Source organism: Hypanus sabinus, chromosome 7 (genome assembly GCF_030144855.1).
Source record: "Hypanus sabinus isolate sHypSab1 chromosome 7, sHypSab1.hap1, whole genome shotgun sequence".
In the NCBI taxonomy this organism is placed as follows: domain Eukaryota; kingdom Metazoa; phylum Chordata; class Chondrichthyes; order Myliobatiformes; family Dasyatidae; genus Hypanus; species Hypanus sabinus.
The window spans coordinates 181,800,083-181,821,048 of record NC_082712.1 but is presented as its reverse complement, the minus strand read 5'-3'; the positions used below and the strand labels follow the sequence as shown (position 1 = coordinate 181,821,048).

At 44.2% G+C, this 20,966-nt stretch overlaps 1 protein-coding gene across 1 annotated transcript in view; it reads right to left on the bottom strand.

Moving 5' to 3' along the window:
* LOC132396462 (dispanin subfamily A member 2b-like) overlaps positions 1-20,496 on the bottom strand; it is a 33,890-nt gene extending 13,394 nt beyond the window's left edge. The window contains exon 1 of the mRNA XM_059974006.1: positions 20,146-20,496. Within this exon, the coding sequence (XP_059829989.1) occupies positions 20,146-20,496 (351 nt within the window). The remainder of the gene's footprint in view (positions 1-20,145) is intronic.
* Between the last annotated feature and the right edge of the window lie 470 nt (positions 20,497-20,966).

Genomic DNA, 20,966 nt, shown 5'->3' with positions numbered 1-20,966 from the left:
AATATCTAATTAGTCTCTGTCACCCAGTGAAGAGTGAGAGTTCTGAGTTGGTATCAGCCCTTACCTCTCTGGTGAATAAGTGGCCCAGTGCACAGGCAGAGGGTCCTAATTATTGGAAGCTAAGAATATTCTCTGGAATAACGCCCACCCACAAGGCGGTAGAGGAGTATGAGACTTGGGTGGAGCAGACCTCTGAGTTGTTAGATGAGTGGTTGTGCTCTGTTGATATAAAGATACAGAGATTGGCTGAAAGTTTGGGAGGGCAGGTATGCTGACGTTGTGAGAACTGTAAAGTCCCAGTACCCCCTTGCCTCTGCTGCGGCTAACATGCGGGCACTGGAAAATGCATTTGGCACAACAGGAAGCCTAATGGAGCACGTCAGGGTTTCAGAACATGCGTTAGGAGAGGGAGGAGAAGCTTTCTGCCTACATCTTTCGGCTAGAGAAGCAACTAAATTGCTTGTGGTGCAGAGGGGCCATTCAGGTGGCTGAGGTGGATCAGTTAAGAATGGACCAGACAGCAAAGGGCACCCAGTCCCAGCACCTGATCCTTTGGTGTTTCTGACTGTCTCGTAAGACGTGCCCTCCTCCCTTGTTTGTTGAGCTGATCAGAGAAGTACAGGAGGAGGAGAATGCATCGGAGATGCAGGAGGGATCTGTCAGCAGGGTACAGTTCTCAATATTGGCCCCTTATATTGAAGTGACCACAGATAGCCCAACTCGGGGAGTGGTAAAGGAGATCATGGCAGAGCTGAGAACTGATGTCCCAGTTGTTATCAGTGGGTGTGCCCTCCCCTGCCATACAATGGAACTGATAGAGAGGCAGACCCCCTAAGGGGACTTGCTATGCAGAGGGCTGCTGGTGGCTGGGTTCCATGAGAAGGGGAGCGACTGGTATTGTCTGTTATAACTGTGGTGAAGAGGGACACTTCAGGTGGGAGTGTGGATGACAGGAAACCCCTTTGAGAGTGAGCCCTATGCATCTATGCAGAGAGAGACATCAGGAAACTTAAAGGAGACCCAGTGAGGGAATAGCCTGATGTCCATGGGGAAACATATTCCCAGCAATAAACCAGGGAACCCTCGAAAGTGAAAGACCCTATTCCTGAAGGCTCAGTGGGGCCAAGCTCCAGTGTATCGCTACGGATAGAGTACTTATGCTAAAGCCATAGGGTCTTAGTGCTGGTGATTATCTATATGTTGGTTATTTGTCACTGAAGCTGGAGTTTTCGGAGGCCGACGTGGGAGTGGCTGAGGCCCTGGATACATCAGTGCTGATTTGTCTGGACCCCCTTGAGAAGGGCAGTGTTTTAATTCTGGTGGAGACCAACACTCCTGTTGTGAGGAGGCTAATGGGAGCATACAAGGAGAAGACTAGCGAGAGCTTTCTGAGAACATTGTCTGTTCACCCGGTGTTCTGAGCTGTTTTTGAGGAAGTGCATGGCTGCATTGGGCCAGATACTGAGTTTAGATGAGGGACTGTGTGGTTCGCCCAGTAAAAGCCAATCGTGTTACAGCCCGTGGAAGTAGTGAGAGTAATGGGGACCCCCAAATTTCCTGAAAAACCTGAGGCCGAGGCCTTCTTAGTGGACGCTCCAGAAGACCACAAGAAGGAGTCGGCATTACCTGCTGGGGAACTGGTGAGGCCCAAACTGCAGAAGCCTTCAGTTGTATAGGCGAACAGGATGGCAGGGATTGCCAGGAATACTGTGAAGAGAGAGGTCAGCTTCAAGCGGGGGATGACCCTGGTGCATCTTTTCCCAGTGATGGTAATGTCTGGCGACCCGGTGAGACAAGCTGGGGAGAAAACCTCTGCAAAGGGGGAAAGTTTACTGCTGAGTCACTCAACTTCAGGGACTCTTTGGTACCAGTGGGTTGGAAGAGGAGGTTGATAGAGAAGATTTTGAAGCTGGAAGGTATCTTTTCCACTGATGAGTTTGATGTGGGTTGTTCCAAGAGCACTCGTCACACTATCCAGGTGACCTAGGACACCTTGTTCAGAGAGAGGTCGTAGCGACTGGCTACTGAAGAGGTGGAAGACCTTCGGCAGTATTTGTGTAAGTTGAAGGAAGCTGGGATCATCACTGTCCAGAAGCCCCTATGCGTCCCCAGTAGTAGCGGCCCGGAAGAAAAGTAGGAAAGTACGGATGTGTGTGGACTAGAGTACACGGTCCCAAGGAGCGAAGGTGCGCTGGCCTGTCTCAGCGGTGTGAAGTGGTTTAGTGTGCTGGACGTGAGGAGTGGATATTACCAGATCCCCCTCAGTGAGGCTGATAAAGAGAAGACAGTATTTATATGTCCATTGGGATTCTTCTGGTCCAAAATGTGAATAAATGTGAAGTTATCCACTTTGGAAGCAAGAACAAGAGGGCAGAGTATTGTCTGAACGGTGTCGAGTTGGGTAAGGGAGAAATGCAAAGAGACCTAGGAGTCCTAGTTCACCAGTCAATGAAGGTGAATGAGCAAGTGCAACAGGCAGTAAAGAGGGCAAATGGAATGTTGGCCTTTGTTACAAGGGGAATTGAATACAAGAGCAAGGATGTCCTTTTGCATTTGTACAGGGCCCTGGTGAGACCACACCTGGAATATTGTGTACAGTTTTGGTCCCCAGGTTTAAGGAAGGACATTCTGGCAATTGAGGAAGTGCAGCATAGATTCACTAGGTTGATTCCTGGGATGGCAGGGCTGTCTTACGCAGAGAGATTGGAGAGATTGGGCTTGTACACGCTGGAATTGAGGAGACTGAGAGGGGATCTGATTGAAACGTTTAAGATAATTAAAGGATTTGATAGGATTGAGGCAGGAAATATGTTCCAGATGTTGGGATAGTCCAGTACCAGAGGGCATGGATTGAGAATAAGAGGTCAGTTATTTAAAACAGAGTTGAGGAAGAGCTTCTTCTCCCAGAGAGTTGTGGAGGTGTGGAATGCACTGCCTCGGAAGACGGTGGAGGCCAATTCTCTGGATGCTTTCAAGAAGGAGCTGGATAGATATCTGATGGATAGGGGAATCAAGGGATATGGGGACAAGGCAGGGACTGGTTATTGATAGTGAATGATCAGCCATGATCTCAGAATGGCGGTGCAGACTCGAGGGGCCGAATGGTCTACTTCTGCACCTATTGTCTATTGTCTAAAAGGATGCCCCAGGGCATATCAGGAGCCCCTGCAACCTTCCAGCAGGTCATGGAGAAACTGGTGGGGAATATGAACTTGCTTAAGGTATTGGTAAATCTGGATGACCTCATAGTGCTTGGGTCCACCTTGGAGGAACATGAAGCAAGGCTGATGAAGGTGCTGGGCTGCCTGAAAGCTGAAGGGTTAAAACCTTCCCTGGACAATTGCCAGTTCTGAAAGATGTCTATCAGCTATGTTGGGTACATAGTCTCATGGGTTGGAGTACCTATCATCCATCTAAGATAGATGAGCACATGGCCAAGGCCCTGGACTGTGAGCGCTCTGTGTTCATTCCTCGGGTTCTGTGGTTACTATTGGAAGTTCGTGAAGGACTATGTGAAAGTGAGTCACCCTGTAAATCAGCTTCTGTGTGGTTACCATCCACTGGGGAAGAAAGGGAGGAGGACAAAAGGAGAGGAGGATAAAGAGTTTCTGAGCCCTTTGGATCCTTTTGGACCGATGTGGGATGCGAAATGTGAAGAGGCCTTTCAGTCGCTGAAGGAGATGCTGATCCAGGTGCCTGTGCTGGCTTTCGCAGACCCCTGATTGCCGTATGTACTGCATACAGATGCCAACAAAGAGGGCTTAAGGGGTGTCCTGTATCAGGATCAGGGCACCAGGTTGAGACCTGTTGTGTTTGTCAGCTGGAGTCTGTTGCTCTCTGAGAAAAACTATGCGTTGCAATGGGCTGTGGTGGAAAAGCTGAGTGACTACCTCTACAGTGCCAAGTTTGAGGTGAGGATGGACAACAATCCCCTAAGTTATATCCTGACCTCGGCAAAACTGGATACCACAGGCCGTCGGTGGTTGGCAGTGTTGTCTGCCTATGATTTCAGCCTTAAGTACCAGCCGAGAAGTAAGAACATTGATGCTGATGCTTTGTCCCAACATGTGCATGAAGGGCTGGGCAGGGACGAAGAGTGGGAGACTGCTTCTGACCCGGGGGCGAAAGCCATGTTCCAGTTTACCAACATGGTGAAGACAGATGGAAGGCAAGGGCAGGATCGAGTGGTGGATCAATTGGGAGGTTCTGATGATGCCATTCCACAAGTTTACTGTAAACTGACTGCTCTGAAGACAAACCAGTTACCAAATTGAGTCCTGGGGAAATGTCAGCTACTCAGCGAGATGACCAGAGCATCAGTACCATTTGGTCAGCAGTCAAAAAGGGAGACATGGCTCAGGCAGAGAAGACAAAATACGCTGCTGAGAGAATAGCCCAGATTGGAGTTGAGGAACCAGATCCTACACCGGGTCATGTCATCTCTGGACCGACCTCAGCGTTCCCAGCTGGTTCTGCCTGAGAAGTATCGGAGGATTGTGTTGGAAGTCACTTCATGATGATTCTGGACATATAGGGGTTGAAAAGACTTATGGATTGCTCAGAGATTGGTTTTACTTGCCCTGAATGAAGCCAGAGGTAGAAGAATACTGCAAGTCGTGCATTTGATGTACACGTAGGAGGACGCTGCCTACAAGGGCCGCTCAGTTGTTCCACTTGCAGAGTGCAGGGCCCCTGGACCTGGTGTGTATAGATTTCCTCTCAATAGATCCAGATGCCAGCACCAGGGTGAATGTCTTAATCTTCATGGTTCACTACACCAGATATGCACAAGCTTTCCCTGCCAAGGATCAGATGGCATCCACGGTGGCAAAAGTGTTATGGGAAAAGACAGGGAGAGCATATAATAGAGCAAAAATTTGTGGAAATTTAGAGGATTCAGAAGTTTTCAAAAATCAACAAAAGCCAACCAAAAAGTCATGAAGAAAGTAAAGATGGAATATGAAAGTGAGCTACCCAATAAGATTGGAGGATAACAAAAGTTTTTTCAAATACGTACATAAAGTGTAAAAGACCAGGCTAGTGAGCTGAAAGCATGACCCACTCTCACTAGTATCAGCTCATGAAGACGAAGAAGGACACCATTCAACTGGATGCCAGTCAGAGTCTCGACTCAAGCAAGAACAAGAAAAGAACAAGAATTTCTCAAAGTGTGGTTCTCTACAAAAGAATCTTCCAACAAACACATTGACGTAGATCTGGTATCTGAACCCTTCTGGAAAAAAGAAACAACAACGTCAACAATCAATGAATCACCAGTAATCTCGGGATCTGGACAGTGAAGCAAACATTTCCAACGTACCTCTCCTGAAGCTAGCTAATCAGAATCTTCTACTGCTAAACTCTTCAGTGTTTTGAACCATCCAACTAGATCATGACACCTAATCCACATCTATTCAGACCCGGAAGGGATATATAAGCTATCATCCTGAGGAGACAACACCCTCAACTGCGCACTGAAGATGGCTTCTCAATTGGAGGCAAAACATCTGCAAATATTTTGCCAAGTTCAGCAATCAACTAAACTTCCAAATAGCCAACCAAAGCTACCAATATTACACTATTTCAAACAATAATAAATAAATATCAAGAACATGAGATGAAGAGCTCTTGAAAGTGAGTCCATTGGTTGTGGGACTATTTCAATAACAGGACAAGTGAAGTTGAGTGTATTTATCCCCTTTAGTCCAAGTAACTGTTCCTGAACCTGGTGATAAGAGTCCTGGGGCTCTTGTATCACCTTCCTGATGGCAGCAGCAAGAAGAGAACATGTCCTGGGTGATGGGGGGTCCCTGATGATGGATGCTAATTTCCTGCAACAATGTTCTGTGTAGATGTGTGCAATGGTAGGAAAGGCTTTACCTGTGATGGAGTGGGCCATATCCACCACTTTTTGTAAGGTTTTTCGTTCAAGAGCATTGGTGCTTCCATACCAGGCAGTGATGTAGCAAGTCAGTATACTTTTACTACACATCTATAGAAGTCTGTCAAAATTTTAAATGTCATGCTGAATTTCCACAAACTCCTAGGGAAGTGGAGGTGCTGCTGTGCTTTCTTCATAATTGCCCTTGCGTGCTAGACCCAGGACAGATCCTCCAAAACAATAACAGCGAGGAATTTAAAGTTGCTGACCCTCTTCACCTCAAATCATCTGAGGACTGGTTCATAGACCTCTGGTGTCCTTCTCCTGAAGTCCATGATCAGCTTCTTGATCTTGCTGACATTGAATAAGTTGTAACAACACTAACATAAGAACATCAGAAACAGGAGCAGGAGGAGGCCATGCAACCTGTTGAGCCTGCTCCATAATTCAATAAGATCATGGCTGATCTGGCCATGGACTCATCTCCACTTACCTGCCTTTTCCCCATAACCCTTAATTCCTCTACTATGCAAAAATCTATCCAACCTTGCTTTAAATATATTTACTGAGTACTGAGGTAGTCTCCACTGCTTCATTGGGCAGAGAATTCCACAGATTCACCACTCTCTGGGAAAAGCATTTCCTCCCCATTTCCATCTTAAATCTACTCTCCCGAATCTTGAAGCTATGTCCCCTTATGCTAGTCTCACCTACCAGTGGAAGCAACTTTCCTGTCTCAATCTTATCTATCCCTTTCATAATTTTATATGTTTCTATAAGATCTCAATTCTTCTGAATTCCAGTGAGTATAGTCCCAGGCAACTCAATCTCTCCTCATAGTCTAACCCCTTACCTCTGGAATCAACCTAGTGAACCTCCTCTGCCCTACCTCCAAAGCCAGTATACCCTTCCTCAAGTAAGAAGACCAAAACTAGACACAGGACTCCAGATGCGGCCTCACCAGTACCCTGTACAGTTGCAGCATGACCTCCCTGCTTTCAAGCTCATCCCTCAGCCAGATTTTCAATCTCCCCCAAATATGCTAACTCATCACTACCTTTGATTCGGCCTACGACAGTGGTGTCACTAGCAATATTGAATGTGGAATTGGAGCTGTGCTTAGCCACAGAGTCATAAATGTAAAACAAGTAGAGCAGGGGATAAGCACACAGCTTTGTGGTGCACCTGTGCTGATGGCGATGGAGAAGATGTTCTTGCCAATCCATACTGACTGGGGTCTGCATGTAGGAAATCCAGGATCTATTTGCATAAGGAAGTATTGAGGCCAATGTCCTTAAGATTATTGATTAGTTTTGAGGGGATGATCATATTAAATGCCAAGCTGTGGTTGATAGAGTATCCTGATGTATGTGTAGGATAATGTAATGGGAGGAAATCGGTGCATAATTCACAATCACCGACATTGATTCAAGGTTCACTTTAAGTTGCTGGTCTGATGTGATAACATTATTATGTGAATTTTTTTAAAAAATTGTGCTTTATGTTCCCCAAACAGAGAACAAGGTGGTTGTTACAGTTTTCCCCTAAACTTAAAACATCTCCACCGTTTTATTTACAAAAACCTATATTGGTGATCCCAATGTTCTGGGACAATTCCAGGGTTATTCAAAATGCTGGCCAACTGAGTTGCTTTTGAACTGCTGGAGTTTTGGGAGCAAAATGCTTTCACTTAGTTTGTACAAGCCGAGGCCCAATTTGCACTGTGAGAAATCTCCGTAGTTAGCACCAGATATTACTATATAGTGATGTGGCTTAGTAGTTTGACAGCAGCGAGAGTGTGAGTTTGGTTGACCACCCACCTGAACACGATAAATATTTATTGCTGAATACTCACCTTTTGCAGACTTTTGGATTTTCTGAGTCTGAGCACATCAGAATGTTACTGTTTTGCCCAGCCTAGGGGATGTGAGGCCTATGGAGTTGAAGGACGACATACTGTCTCTCCTGGGAAATCACCACCCTTGTTTTATTTTTAAACAACTCTTCATACAGCAAATGCCTGATTCTGTTTGCTTAGCCCTTACTATTACACCCATGATGGACTATAGTGAGCTTACTAAAATGGCTGATATTTTACACTCAGCCAATCAGAGGTGCATAATTCCTCCTCCTTTCCCTGCCTCAATCAGCCCAGTAAGCAAGGCCTCCAGCAGACGTATGCCCGCAGCTGCAAAACAGACAACACTAGGTCTGTAGTTTTACCACATTCACTTCGGTACAAACATCAGGAAGTGCTGACCACCTCGCAGCTCGGACAGTGCCAACACATTAGGATGTTGGAGGTCCGTGAACATCATGGGTCCCAGCTACCAGGGTCCCTACTGTTCAATACAGACTTCCTGACAGGGCGACGCTTCTTGTGTGACATGAGTGCTCAAGTAAGTGTGCTGCCCGCATTGCTTATTGATCAGAAGGCAAAGAGCAATGAAACCTTGCTATAGGCCACCTACAAGGATCCATACTTGTGGGACAAGACAGATGATGCTCTGCTTCAGTAGGTGTCATTATGCACGGGATTTCATCCTGGCTAAAGTGCCTAGACCTCTGCTCAGTGCAGATTTCTTGTGTGCCCAAAGGACTGTTGGTTGATTTTAAGAACTGATGGCTTGTGAATGTCAAGGACTTTGAGTTACCCTGGTCCTCCAGTAAATTCCCCACAACAACTCTGTCAAGCACATGCACCACTGCATCTGAATTCACTCAATTGCTGGGCAAATTCCCCAAAATCACCAAACCCACATTCTCCACTACAGTCACAAAACATGGGGCCAAGCATCACATTACTACAACTGGCCTGCCGATCCATGCCTGTGCACATAGACTGAACCTAGAAAAGCTGGCAGCCGCAAAGGCTGAGTTTGCCAACATGGAAATGCTTGGCATTGTATGCAAATCAAATGGCCCCTTGACTTCTCCTTCCCATTTCTTCCCCAAGTCATGTTGCCGCACATGTGGCAATTACTGACACCTTAATGAGGCCACCATCCCTGATCATTACCCAGTCCCACACATCCAAGGCTTTTCAGCACATTTTTTTCTAAAGCTGACTTAGTTAGGTGCCTGTGTACTCGGACAACATTCCTAAAACGGCTCTGATAACCCCATTTGGCCTCTGAGTTTCTGCACATGCCAATTGGGCTGAAAAATGCAGCACAGACTTTCCAACAGCTGACGGTCTCTGTAGTAAAAGACGTAAAGATTTTCTTTGTGGTCACCTGGATGACATACTTGTCAGCAGTGCATCCAAAAATGAACATGTAGCTCATTTTCGCACACTTTGAGCACTTAAGGCAACACAGGTTGATTATTAACCCTGCTAAATGCCAGTTTAGGTTGTCAGCCATTGACTTTCTCGGCAATTGCATCTGTGCATAAGGTGCAAAAATACTTCCCATCAATAGTAACTACCATTATGGATATCCCACCATCTGTGCTACAGAAAATAACAAGAGTTTTAGGTTTGGTGAATTTCTATCACTGCTTTATTTCACCACTTGCTATTACTCCACCCATTGAAAATGGGATCCAGACAAGCTCACAATGCTGATTTTAGTGAATTCCGGGGGTGACTGTGTAGACTAATGTAATGGGTGGAAACAAGCATAATTCACAACCACTGACATTGAGCTGGGGTTCACTTGAAGGGCTGGTCTGATGACGTAATTACATGAGGTTTTTTTTAAATCCACACTTCATGTTTTGTGCTTGGAGGACAATGAAAGAATTGCTAAGGTTTAAAACACCTCTGTCATCTTATTCACGAAAACCTGCATATGCATCTTTGCTGTCCAGAGTGAGGAGCCAATGAAATAGCACATGCTCTGGACTTTTTGCTCCAGTAGGCAAATCGCAGTGTATCTATGTTGCTTCTCAGGCAGGGGTTGTTATGTTTCATCACCAACATCTCAAAACACTTCATCACTGGATATAAGTGCTATTGGGCGATAATCATTGAGGCAGGTCATCACACTCATCTTGGGTATCAATATAATTGAAGCCTGCTTGAAGCAGGTGGGTACCACATACTGCTGAAGTGAGAGGTTAATGACCTCAGTGATCTTATCCAAATATTTATTAAGTATCCCAGTAGTTACTACGGAAAGAAATTGCTGCACCTTTGGTATAGACTTAAAATGTCACAGAACAGTACAGCACAGAAACCGGCCCTTTGACCCATTTAGTTTACACTTACCATTATTCTGCCTAGTCTCATCAACCTGCACCTAGACCATAGCCTCCCTACCCCTCCCATCTATGTACTTACCCAAATTTCTCTTAAATGCAGAAATCAAACCCACATCCACCACTGTCATCACCCTCTGAGTGAAGGAGCTCCCCCTCATATTGTGTGTGTGTGCCCTTAACTCCTGGTGGAGTTGCTGGGGTGCCATCATGACAAGCTTTTTGCACCGATCTTTTTGGTGATTGCTCATCATACAGCGTGTCCTGGGCATCTGAAACCTGGTGGAGCCCATCCTTCTCCAGGTTTTTTGGAGCCGGCTGGATTCGAACTCGAGAGACTTTGCTCCAAAGTTCGGCAATGATGCCACCAGCCAGCCTACACATGTACACACACTATGACCTCTGGTTCTAGTCTCACCCACCACCTTAATGGAAAAAGCCTGTTTGCATTGACCCTATCATGATTCTCTGCAAATTTGTTGATCTGGTTTACTACGTTATCATCTAGATCATTGATATAGATGACAAACAACAAACGACCCAGCACAGATCCCTGTAGCACTCCACTAGTCACAACTTCCAGTCATCTGCCACTCTCTGACTTCTCCCATTAAGCCAATATCAAATCCAATTTACAATGTCAAAAAAATTGAATCACAGTACACCCCAAGAAATTTGTCAGTGAGGAGGAGATGTTACTATTGATCCATACGGACTATGGGCTCCTGATGAGGAAATCAAAGATCCAATTGGAGAGGGAGGTACTTGGGCCCAAGATTTGAAGCTTATTGTTTAGTATTGAGGGTTTGATGCTGTTGAACACTGAGCTGTAATCATTAAATTAATCTTTAAGAACCACACACACAAAATGCTGGTGGAACACAGCAGGCCAGGCAACATCTATAGGGAGAAGCACTGTCGACGTTTCGGGCCGAGACCCAGTCCTGACCCAGTCCCTATAGCTGCTGCCTGGCCTGCTGTGTTCCACCAGCATTTTGTGTGTGTTGTTTGAATTTCCAGCATCTGCAGATTTCCTCATGTTTAATCTTTAAGAGCCAGTGTGATTGTGTCTGCTGTACACCTGTAGTAGATACAGGCAAGTTGCAGTGGGCCCAGGTCCTTGATTAGGCAGAAACTGATTCTGGCCATGACCAGTTACTCAAAGCACTTCATCACAGTAGATATGAGTGCCCCTACATGATAGTTATTGAGGTAGCTCACCCTGACACTGCAGTAATGAGAGATTGAAGATGTCCTTGATCTCTCCTGCCAGTTTGTTGGCATTGCTATTCAGTGTCCTGCATGCACCTTCAGGGTCTGATATCTTGCAAGAGTTTACCCTCTTGAAGGATATTCTGATCTCCAAGACAGTGATCAGAGTCACCAGATACTGTACTGTGAGGATTCACACTGTATACTTTTATTTTCCCTTTCAAAGCCAGCATAAAAAGCATTGAGCTCATCAGGGAGTGATGCACCACTTCCATTTATGCTGTTAGGTTTTGTTTGATAGAAAGTAATGTCATGCAAACCCTGCTATAACTGTTGTGCATCCAATTGTGTCTCTGACTTCACACAGAATTGCCTTTCACTCTCACAATGGTCTTCCATGATCCTTCAGGTTAGGCTCATGGCTAACAACCCTGACTGGTAAAACAAAATTGTTATGGAAATAGCAAAGAAGAACCCTTCTACATATGTGTGGGGCAGTATTCCTTGTAATGGAAACAGCAATGAAGAATCCTTCTGCATCTGACTGTGACAGTATTCCTGAGTCTCCACCCAAGGCTTGCATGATTGACTGTAGCTAAAACCGAGAGGAAACTACTGACATGATGAAGGAAGCCCTGAACACCACCAGAGATGGAGGCCTTCATTGCTGCCCTAAATGGCAGTTGTGTTATAGGCAGTAAGTAACGACCTTCCATAAGTCATACCTGGATATGTATTGTTCTGGATCGCCAGTCATGAACATTACAGACCTAGCCCTCGGCAGACTGAAAATTTTCTGGTTCATCCAGGGCTTCTGCTTTCTTAAGACTCAGAATGTTCTCAAGGGCACACATACATCCACACAGGTCTTGATGAAGTTCGTGACAACGGTGGCATATTCATTCAGATCTTAAGATGAATCCCCGAATATGTTCCAGTCTACTGATTCTAAACTTGCTAATCAAGCCACGTACAATATATTCACATCTAAATTCTGTGGCTAACAATGAAGCAAATATTTCTACAATTCACCTGATTCCTTTCCTGGCCTGGTAGTGCACTTGTTCAGGTGGTCAGGCCTGGGGATGTGCCAACATTTAAGTGTTTTAAGGCTGAAAATACCTCATATAATCCAAAACTTTGTTACTTTTTGGATGTGAAAAGGATCTTTCACATCAATTAAATTTCCCTTAGTAGACGCGAAGAAGAATTAGACATTAAAAAATCTCAGCCATTTCCTGTGGCTCTACAGATAGGCAATCCTCATTATCTTTAAGAGGATCTAATTTCTCCCTAGTCACCCTTTTACTGTAAATAAAATTGAAGAATCTGTTGAGATTATCTTTACCTCTGACTCCCAATCCATCTCATACTCTCTTTTAGTTCTCCTGATTTCCCTCTTAAGCCTGCTCTTAAACTTTTTATATTCATTGAGCAAGCAAGTTTATTTGTATAGCACTATTAAAACACAAGGCAATTCAAAGTGTTCTACATAGAACAAGATATAAAAATCAAATTTCAGATAATAAATAAGAGAATAAAATCACAAAAAAATATGATAAATAGAAGTTACAGTGCAGGAGATTCTAATTAAAAACTACAGCAAAAAGTTTTAAGCCTCGATTTAAAAAGCTTAAAGTTGGGGCAGATTCCAGAAGGTTATTCCAGATATGTGGAGCATGGTAACTAAAAACTGCTTCACCATGTTTAGTTTTGCCCCTGGAGATGGTAAACAGACCTAAGAGCTTGGGAAGGTTCATAATGCAGCAAGAGATCGGAGATGTATTTTGGCCCTAGACCATTCAGTGCTTTATAAACCAGTAGAGATATTTTAAAGTCAATCCTCTGATGGACAGGAAGCCAGTGTAATGCTCTGAGAACTGGTCTACTGGTCTACTTTTTGGTCTAGGTGAAGACTCTAGCAGTAACGTTCTGAAAGAGTTGCAGCTGCCTGAGGGATCTTTGAAAGGGACCTGTGGAAACGCCATTTCAGTAGCCAAGCCTACTAAAATAAATGCACGGATGAGTTTTTCTAGATCTTGCTAAGATATAAGCTCTTTAACTCGCACTATATTTTTAAGATGGTTGTAGGCTGATTTTGTAATTGTCTTAACGTGGCAGTTAAATTTTAAGTCAGAGTTCATCACAACACCAAGTTTTCTGGCTTGGTTTGTGATCTGTAATGACAGGGATTCTAAGTGAGCATTGACTTTTGATTGTTCTTTTTGGCACCAAAAACAATTATTTCAATTTTCTCCCTGATCAGAAGGATTCATTCATACCCAACTGCCTAAAAGCAATGTACATTTCCTTCCTTTTCCTGACCAGAAGCCTCAAAGTCACCTGGACCACCAGATGGATTATATCCCAAGGTGGCTAAAAAGATTATGGAGGCATTAGTAATGATCTTCCAAGAATCACTAGATTTTGGAATGGATCTGGAAGACTGGAAAATTACAAATGTGACTCCACTCTTTAAGAAGGGAGGAAGGCAGAAGAAAGGAAATTATAGGCCAGTTAGTCTGACCTCAGTGGTTGGGAAGATGTTGGAATCAATTATTAAGGATGTGCTTTTTGGTACTTGGAGGCACATGATAAAATAGGATATAGTCAGCACAGTTTCCTTAAGGGAAAATCTTGCCTGACAAATCAGTTGAAATTCTTTGAGGAAATAACAGGCAGGATAGACAAGGGAGAATCAATGGATGTTGTTTACTTTGATTTTCAGAATGGGGTTGAGTGGGATAATAAATCAGCTATTCTACTCCTAAATTGAAATCACTGACAATTATCACCCTATTATTCTTACAGCAATCTATGAATCTCTACATATTCACTCCTCAAATTCCCCGAGTGTTGGAGGGTCTTTAGGACAATCTCATTAATTTAATCAGCCCCTTCAACCCTCACTGACCATCCCCCAGAAATATCCTCTCTCGTGATAGAGCCAGAGGGATGAAGGGTGGGGGGTGGTATTGATAGTCAGGGAAAATGTTACAGCAGTGCTCAGGCAGGAGAGATTAGAGAACTTGTCTACCGAGGCCATATGGGTGGAGCTGAGAAACAGGAAAGGTATGACCACATTAATCGGGTTGTATTATAGACCACCCAATAGTCAGCGAGAATTGGAGGAGCAAATCTGCAGAGAGATAGCAGACAACTGCAGGAAAAATAAAGCTGTGATAGTAGGGGATTTTAATTTTCCACATATTGATTGGGACTCCCATACTGTTAAAGGTCTAGTCAGGTTAGAGTTTGTAAAATGTGTTCAGGAAAGTTTTCTAAATCAATATATAGAGGTACCAAGTAGAGAGGATGCAATATTAGATCTCTTATTAGGAAACGAGTTAGGACAAGTAACAGAAGTGTGTGTAGGGGAACACTTTGGGTCTAGAGATCATAACGCCATTAGTTTCAACTTGTTCATGGATAAAGATGGATCTGGTCCTCGGGTTGAAGTTCTAAGCTGGAAAAAGGTCAAATTTGAAGAAATGAGAAAGGATCTAAAAAGCATGGATTGGGACAGGTTGTTCTCTGGCAAGGATGTGATTGGTAAGTAGGAGGCCTTCAAAGGAGAAATTTTGAGAGTGCAGAGTTTGTACGTTCCTGTCAGGATTAAAGGCAAAGTGAATATAAATAAGGAACCTTGGTTTTCGAGGGATATTGGAAATCTGATAAAGAAGAAGAGAGAGATGTATGACAGGTATAGGCAACAAGGAGCAGATAAGGTGCTTGAGGAGTACAAAAAAGTGCAAGAAAATACTTAAGAAAGAAGTCAGGAGGGCTAAAAGAAGACATGAGGTTGCTTAGGCAGTCAGGGTGAAGGATAATCCTAAGAACTTCTACAGGTATATTAAGAGCAAAAGGATAGTAAGGGATAAAATTGGTCCTCTTGAAGATCAGAGTGGTCGGCTATGTATGGAACCAAAAGAAATGGGGGGATCTTAAATGGGTTTTTTGCATCTGCAATTACTAAGGAAACTGGCATGGAGTCTATGGAAATAAGGCAATCAAGTAGTGAGGTCATGGAACCTATACAGATTGAAGAGGAGGAGGTGCTTGCTGTCTTGAGGCAAATCAGAGTTGATAAATCCCCAGGACCTGACAGTGCATTCCCTCGGACCTTGAAGGAGACTAGTATTGAAATTGCAGGGGCCCTGGTAGATATATTTAAAATGTCGGTATCTACGGGTGAGGAGCTGGAGGATTGGAGGATAGCACATGTTGTTCTGTTGTTTCAAAAAGGCTCTAAAAGTAATCCAGGAAATTATAGGCCGGTAAGTTTGACATCGGTTGTAGGTAAATTATTGGAAGGAGTGCTAAGAGATAGGAACTACAAGTATTTAGATAGACAGGGACTTATTAGGGACAGTCAACATTGCTTTGTGCGAGGTAGGTCATGTTTAACCAATCTATTTGAGTTTTTCGAGGAGCTTACCAGGAAAGTGGATGAAGGGAAGGCAGTGGATGTTGTCTACATGGACTTTAGTAAGGCCTTTGACAAGGTCCTGCAAGGGAGGTTAGTTAGGAAGATTCAGTCACTAGGTATACATGGTGAGGTAGTAAATTGGATTAGACATTGGCTCAATGGGAGAAGTCAGAGAGTGGTAGTGGAGGATTGCTTCTCAGAGTGGAGGCCTGTGACTAGTGGTGTGCCACAGGGATCAGTGCTGGGTCCATTGTTATTTGTCATCTGTATCAATGATCTAGATGATAATGTGGTAAATTTGATCAGCAAATTGCTGATGATACAAAGATTGGAGGTGTAGTGGACAGTGAGGAAGGTTTTCAAAGCTTGCAGAGGGATTTGGAACAGCTGGAAAAATGGGCTGAAAAATGGCAGATGGAGTTTAATGCAGACAAGTGTGAGGTATTGCACTTTGGAAGGACAAACCAAGGTAGAACATACAAGGTAAATGGTAGGACACTGAGGAGTGCAGTAGAACAGAGGGATCTGGGAATACAGATACATAATTCCCTAAAAGTGGCACCACAGGTAGGCAGGGTTGTAAAGAGAGCTCTTGGCACATTGGCCTTTATAAATCAAAGTACTGAGTATAGGAGTTGGAATGTTATGGTGAGGTTGTACAAGACATTAGTGAGACTGAATTTTGAGTATTGTGTGCAGTTTTGGTCACCAAATTACAGGAAGGATATTAATAAGGTTGAAAGAGTGCAGAGAAGGTTTACAAGGATGTTACCGGGACTTGAGAAACTGAGTTACAGGGAAGGGTTGAATAGGTTAGAACTTTATTCCTTGGAGCATAGAAGAATGAGGGGAGATTTGATAGAGGTATATAAAATTATGATGGATATAGATAGAATGAAAGTAAGCAGGCTTTTTCCACTGAGGCTAGGGGAGAAAAAAAAACAGAGGACATGGGTTAAGGATGAAAAAGGAAAAGTTTAAAGGAAACATTAGGGGGAGCTTCTTCATACAGAGAGTAGTTGGAGTGTTGAATGAGCTGCCAGATGAAGTGGTGAATGCAGGCTCACTTTTAACATTTAAAAAAAATTTGGACATATACGTGGATGAGAGGGGTATGGAGGGATATGGTCTAGGTGCAGGTCAGTGGGACTAGGCAGAAAAATGGTTTGGCACAGCCAAGAAGGGCTGAAGGGCTTGTTTCTGTGCTGTAATGTTCTATGGTTCTCTGGTACATCCCTGATCAAAAATTTAACTCCCCCTTCTCTCTTTCACCGCCTCTATCTTGCATGTAGCATCTGTACCCTGGAACATTGAGCTTCCAGTCTGGCCCATCCCATAATCATGTTTCTGTAATGTCCTGGTCCCGTGGGTCATGTTCTATTTGTTTTCAATGTGTTATTTTAGGTAGAAGGCACATCAATTGTTTACCACAGTAACTTGCAGATAGAATCAAATAATAATCAGTAAGTCAACACTGATAGGCAAATATGATTTACCTTGTTTTCCAGAGCTGAAGCAGGTGTAGATTTATTGAACCATGCATGTGCCTCTCTAAGAGTTGCTTACATGTCTCTCCCACCAGTGCTGGCAGCACATTCCACTGTGTGAAAAAACTACCTCTGAATCCACCCTACCCCCTTCCATGCTTTCCTTTAATCACCTTAAAATTATGTCCTCTACTATTAGCCATCTCTACTCATCCCATTTTCTAGCACTTGATCTGTAACCTTCTATCCCTTGGTAATTCGAGACCTTGTCCAGTTACTTGTTAAAATTGCACAACCTTCTCAGGCAGATGATTTCAATTCCCACCCCTCTCTGGGTGGAAAATCTCATCCCTAAATCCCAAAACATCATACTGCTTACCTCAAACAATCAGCTGGTGGGAATATTTCCCATTTTCTACACCACTTAAGCCTCCTGATGCTCCCTGTAAGAACCCATAGTATTAGAAAGATACTAGCATAGACAGAAGATTGGCTGGCTGGCAGGAGGTGAAGAGTAGGAATAAACAGGGCTTTTTCTGTTTGGCTGCTGGTGCCAGTGACTAGTGGTTTTCTGATTCTTTTCATGTTATATGTCAATGATTTGGGCGACACAATTGATGGCTTTGTGACCAAGTTTGCTGACAATACAAAGATAGGTGCAAAGGCAGGTAGTGTTGAGGAAGCATAGATTCTTTTGAAGACTTAGACAGATTAGGAAATTGAGCAAAGTAGTGGCAGATAGAATACAGTGCAGGGATGTATATGGTCATGCACTTTAGTAGAAGGAATAAGTGTATAAACTATTTACTAAATGGACAGAAATTTGAAAATCAGAGGTGCAAAGGGACTTGGGAGTCCTTGTACAGGATTCCCCAAAGGTTAATTTTCAAATTGAGCCAGTGGTAAGTAAGGAAAATGCAGTGTTAACATTAATTTTGAGAGGACTAGAATAAAAAAAAGCAAGGATAAAATGCTGATGCTGTGTTTATAAGGCATTGGTCAGACTGCACCTAGGGTATTGTCAGCAGTCCCTTATCTGAGAAAAGATGTGTTGAAAGAGTTAATATATGAGGAACATTTTACAGGCTCTGGGTCTGTACTTGCTGGAGTCTAGAAGAATGAGGGACGATCTCATTGAAACCTATCAAATATTGAAAGGCCTGGATAGAGCAGATGTTGTGATACAGGTGAGATGTTTCCTGTATTGGTGAGTCTCGGACTAGAGGGCAAAGCCTCAGATTAGAGAGATGTCTCTTTAGAACAGAAATGAGGAGGAATTTCTTTAGTCAGGGGGTGTTGAATCTGTGAAATTCTTTGCCATGGACGGCTGTGGCAACCAAGTCATTGAGTATATTTAAAATGGAGGTTGATGGGTTTTTGATTCATAAGGGTGTCAAAGATTATGAACAGAAGGTAAAAGAATGGGATTGAGAGGAATAATAAATCAGCCATGGGTAAATTTGATGGGCCAAGTGGCTTAATTCTGCTCCTATGCCTTATGGTAAGAAGTTTGTCCGTTCTCCCTGTGGCAGACTGCTTTTCTTCTGGATGCTCTGGTTTCCTCTCATATTCCAAAAATGTGCGAGTTAAATTGTGGGCCAGAAGTATGGTCATTTGCGGGCACAATTCTCACTGATTTAGTTGATGCAGATGAAGCATTTCAGTGTCATCTGTGGTCTCCATGCAAACTAACTCAACTCTCCAGATACATTAACTACCTCCAAGAGGTGAGGTTAAGTTAGTCAGACCTGACTTTCTACACGTATCCCTGCTGCTGTACCTCTCACATATTTTTCCAGGACTTGCCCATCAGTGGCCTGAGCTGTGTTTTCAGTCTGTCCTTCCCCCTTTCGACCTTGACTTCAACATTAACAGTCTCCTAACTGACTGGCACCAGAGAGAATGAGGAAACACATAATCGACTAGTCCATACCTGAAGCCTGCTCTTCACTGAGATGAATCTCAGGGTAACTGTATTCCCATCTACCCATGGTCACGTTTCAGCCTCATGTACTTCTAAACATATTCAAAGGCTTTGCTCCTACCTCATGAGGAAGAATGTTGGCTGGATTGGATCATGTACTGAAACAGAGTGAAAAGTTTTTGTTCTGTATGTTATCTGGACAGATCATGCTTCCAGGCAATCAAAAGACAAGTGTATTGTGATGTTACAGTTACAGGGAAAGTGCAGTGCAGGTGGACAATAATATACAGGGCCATCCCAGATGGGCTATCACTTATTTCTATAGTTGAATCATAAGATATAGGAGCAGATGGGCCATTCAGCCCGGCGAGTCTGCTCCACCATTCCACAGCTGATGTATTATCCCTTTCAACCCCATTCTCCCACCTTCGCCCCATAACCTTTGATGTTCTGACTAATCAAGAACCTATCAACCTCTGCTTTAAATGTACTCAATGCCTCCAGGTTCACTACCCTCGGGTTAAAGAAATTCCTCCACATCCCTGGTCTATATCAATTTTCCTCTATTCTGAGAGTGTGCCCTCTGGTCCTAGACTCCCCAACTATAAGAAACATCCTCTCCATGTCCACTCTGTCTTGGTCTTTCAATATTCAATAGGTTTCACTGAGATTCACCCCTCCCCTATTCTTCTAAACTCCAGTGAGTACAGCCCAGAGCCATCAGCTCAACATAGTTAATCTGTCATTCCTGGAATCATTCTGGTGAAACTCCTCTGGAGAAGCTATCTCCTGTCAGCCAGTCTAAAACACTCCTGAAGTTCAAGCCATCTCCTCAAGAGCAATAGGTAAAGTACCAACCCTGGCTTCACAATCGTTAGCTACACCCTGGGAAGTGGAGAGAGCAGGTGAGGGGCTCTCAAACTACCACCTCATTCACTCCCCAACCTCCCTTCCATGTGCTCTCTTCTGCCCGCCCACCCCGAACAGAGAGAGGCTGCTTAGGGTTTACCTTCACAGAGAATGCCACCGCGATGACGCCCAAACAGAGTATGTTCATATAAAACATGTTGAAGATGGACCAGACCAAAAAGTCACGGCTCTGTGTCCGCTGCACACAAATATTGAGGGCCGGAGTCGTGTTCATCCCGGGAGCGGGAGCCATGGGTATCCCGGGAGCTGGAGCCATGGGTATCCCGGGAGCTGGAGCCATGGGTATCCCGGGAGCTGGAGCCATGGGTATCCCGGGAGCTGGAGCCATGGGTATCCCGGGAGCCAGGGACACCTGAGTGGGCAGGTTGGTTTTCGCATCCTGCGTGTATTCAGGCGGCTTCCCAGAGGTCGGCTGTGCTGGGTAACTCATGACCGAACTCCACACTTGAAAAAGACAGTCCTCAGCATCGCGTCGCAACCCGCACTTTATCCAGGAACGGGGTGGGCGGGGCAAAGGCGGTGCAGGTGTGAGTCAAGAAACAAAGGATTCTGGCATGGTTCCAGAGAACTGGAAAATTGTAAATCTCTCTCCGCTCTTCAAGAAGGGAGAGAGGCAGAAGAGGTTCTGCAAAGGGAGTTCGAGGAGTTAGATACTACGTTACAGTGCAGGCTTCCAGGGTTGTGATCTCAGGATTGATTCCCTTGCTACGTGCTTGTAAGGCCAAAAATGGAAAGATTATAAGGTTTAATACGCGGCTAAGGAGTTGGTGTAATATTTTTGGATCATTGGGCTCTCTTGCAGGGAAGGTGGGACCTGTACTGAAGAGTCGGTTTACACCTGAACTAATGACACAGCGGGTGGTGTACAGTAGGATTTAAACTAGAGCTGCAGGGGAGTGG